Source organism: Octodon degus, unplaced genomic scaffold (genome assembly GCF_000260255.1).
Source record: "Octodon degus isolate 3935 unplaced genomic scaffold, OctDeg1.0 scaffold00048, whole genome shotgun sequence".
In the NCBI taxonomy this organism is placed as follows: domain Eukaryota; kingdom Metazoa; phylum Chordata; class Mammalia; order Rodentia; family Octodontidae; genus Octodon; species Octodon degus.
Window position 1 is genome coordinate 10,046,908 of NW_004524624.1, and position 2,050 is coordinate 10,048,957.

General features: G+C 43.2%; 1 protein-coding gene across 1 annotated transcript in view; it reads left to right on the forward strand.

The window, feature by feature from the left end:
- The window catches only part of Vps72 (vacuolar protein sorting 72 homolog), a 16,563-nt gene that overhangs the window by 4,059 nt on the left and 10,454 nt on the right, over positions 1-2,050 (forward strand). The window contains exon 2 of the mRNA XM_004632485.2: positions 1,858-2,010. Coding sequence (XP_004632542.1) covers positions 1,858-2,010 — 153 coding nt within the window. The remainder of the gene's footprint in view (positions 1-1,857; positions 2,011-2,050) is intronic.

The following is a 2,050-nucleotide window of genomic DNA, read 5'->3' on the forward strand; positions in this document are numbered from 1 at the left end:
GTTCATCAGGATCTCACTACTAGATCAGACTTGTAGTGATCCACCTGTTTATAGCCTCTCAAGAGCTGGGATTATAGGCACCACCACACCCAGTCTCAGTTGCCTCTCAGGGTGACCCAGGGGCGGGGCCAGCAGGGCAGGCCTGGGGATTAAACCAGGCCCAGGGATCGAACCTGACCCCTGCTCCTGCTTGCAGGCGTTTTAATCCACTGAGCTATTTGGCTGGCTCTCAGAGTCTTGCTAAATACCTAGAGTGGAACTTCTGATTCTTCTACCTTAGCCTCCTAGAGTATTGGAATTATAGGTGTGTATCACCATGCCCAGCTACCAACTAGTTTAAAATAGAACTTTCTCATCTCTCTTCCAAGCCCATTTTCCTATTTCTGTCATTTTACGAGTTGTTATTTAATATGTACTCTTCATGCTTCCAGAAAGGATTTAAGAAGGCTTACAATATAAACAAAAAGTAAGAACAGTAAAAATAGACAGACCAGAAGTAATTGTGCCAGGAGCCTATGCTAAAATGGTAACAGCAGTTAATATTAAATTTATCTGGTGAGCTTTCTGGAAACTGAACTTTGATGTCCCCTGACCCCCCCCCCACGTGTAGCTAGAAAAACAATCTCTAAATTAGTCATGTCTATTAATGATGCTCATTAAAAACCACCAGGATGGTAATAAATCCATACTGTGGCAGAAGCATTTTGATTGGACACGAAATTCATGAGGAGTTGATCTCCCACCCTCTGGTGATATGCTTAATACCAGACTAGGCTGAGGGGATTAATGTGTTCCCAGGCTGTCTTTCACAGACATCAGGTGGGAGGAAATGATGATCATCAGTGCAGGATTGAGCTCTGGCTGGATTGGAGTGTCAGCCATCTGTGCTGCTTGCTTACTTTGGCGCATGTGTACCAAGATTAGTCCATTAGCTTGTATATTACTGATGGAACTGGGAGCCACATGTTTGAAGTGCTGCCCACCAAGCTAACTCCCTCTGCCTTTAGTGATTTTTTTTTCCTGCTTTGTTTTATTTTTTATTTATTTTTTTATGGAACCAGGGATTGAACTCAGGCCCTTGCGCTTGCCAGGGAAGCACTTATTCCACTGAGCCATCTCCCTGGACCCTCCTGCTTTGTTTTGACTCTTGCAGCCATTCTAACCCTAACCTGTATTAACTCACATTTAGGCTATGGTTCGCACAGAACTTTCTGAAACACTCTTTGTGCTTGGCCCGAAATCTTCAGTGGCTTCCCATGATCTAAAGTAATCAAATATTTTTCTTTCCCACCACATCTAAAGAATGACTCATTTTTCTTTTCTTTTTTTTGTTTTTTGTTTTTTGTTTTTTTTTTTGCAGTACTGGGGATTAAACTCAGGACCCTGGACTAGCCAGGCAAGCATTTATTCTACTGAGCCATCTCCCCAGCCCCTCATATTTATTTCTTGTAGTAACTTTGAGGTTAACCTCAACAGTGATTATCAGTGGGTACTCCACTGTGCCCAGCTCTTCTGTACTTTCTTTTTTTTTGGCAGAACCGGGGATTGAACTCAGATCCTTGCATTTGCCAGTCAAGTGCTTATTGTACTGAGCCATCTCCCTGGCCCTCTTCTGTACTTTCATTGCCACCTAGTACTTTATATGTTGTCTTTTTTATCTAGGTATGGTGGCACACACTTATAATCACAGTACCCTAGGAAGCTGAGGCAGGAATTTTTTTTTTTTTTTTTTTTTGTCATAACCGGGGATTGAACTCAGGCCCTTGCACTTGCCAGAGAAGTGTTTATTCCACAGAGCCATCTCCCCGCCCCTGATAATTCTATTGTCCATTCATTCCACTGTCTCTGTGACCTCAGGAATCTGGAGATGATGAGTATCAAGGAGACCAGTCAGACACAGAGGATGAAGTAGACTCAGACTTCGACATCGATGAGGGGGATGAGCCCTCCAGTGATGGAGAGACAGAAGAGCCCAGAAGAAAGCGGCGCATAGTTACCAAAGCCTATAAGGTGCAGAAAGAGTCGTAGTTTTCTTATATTTCCTTAATTC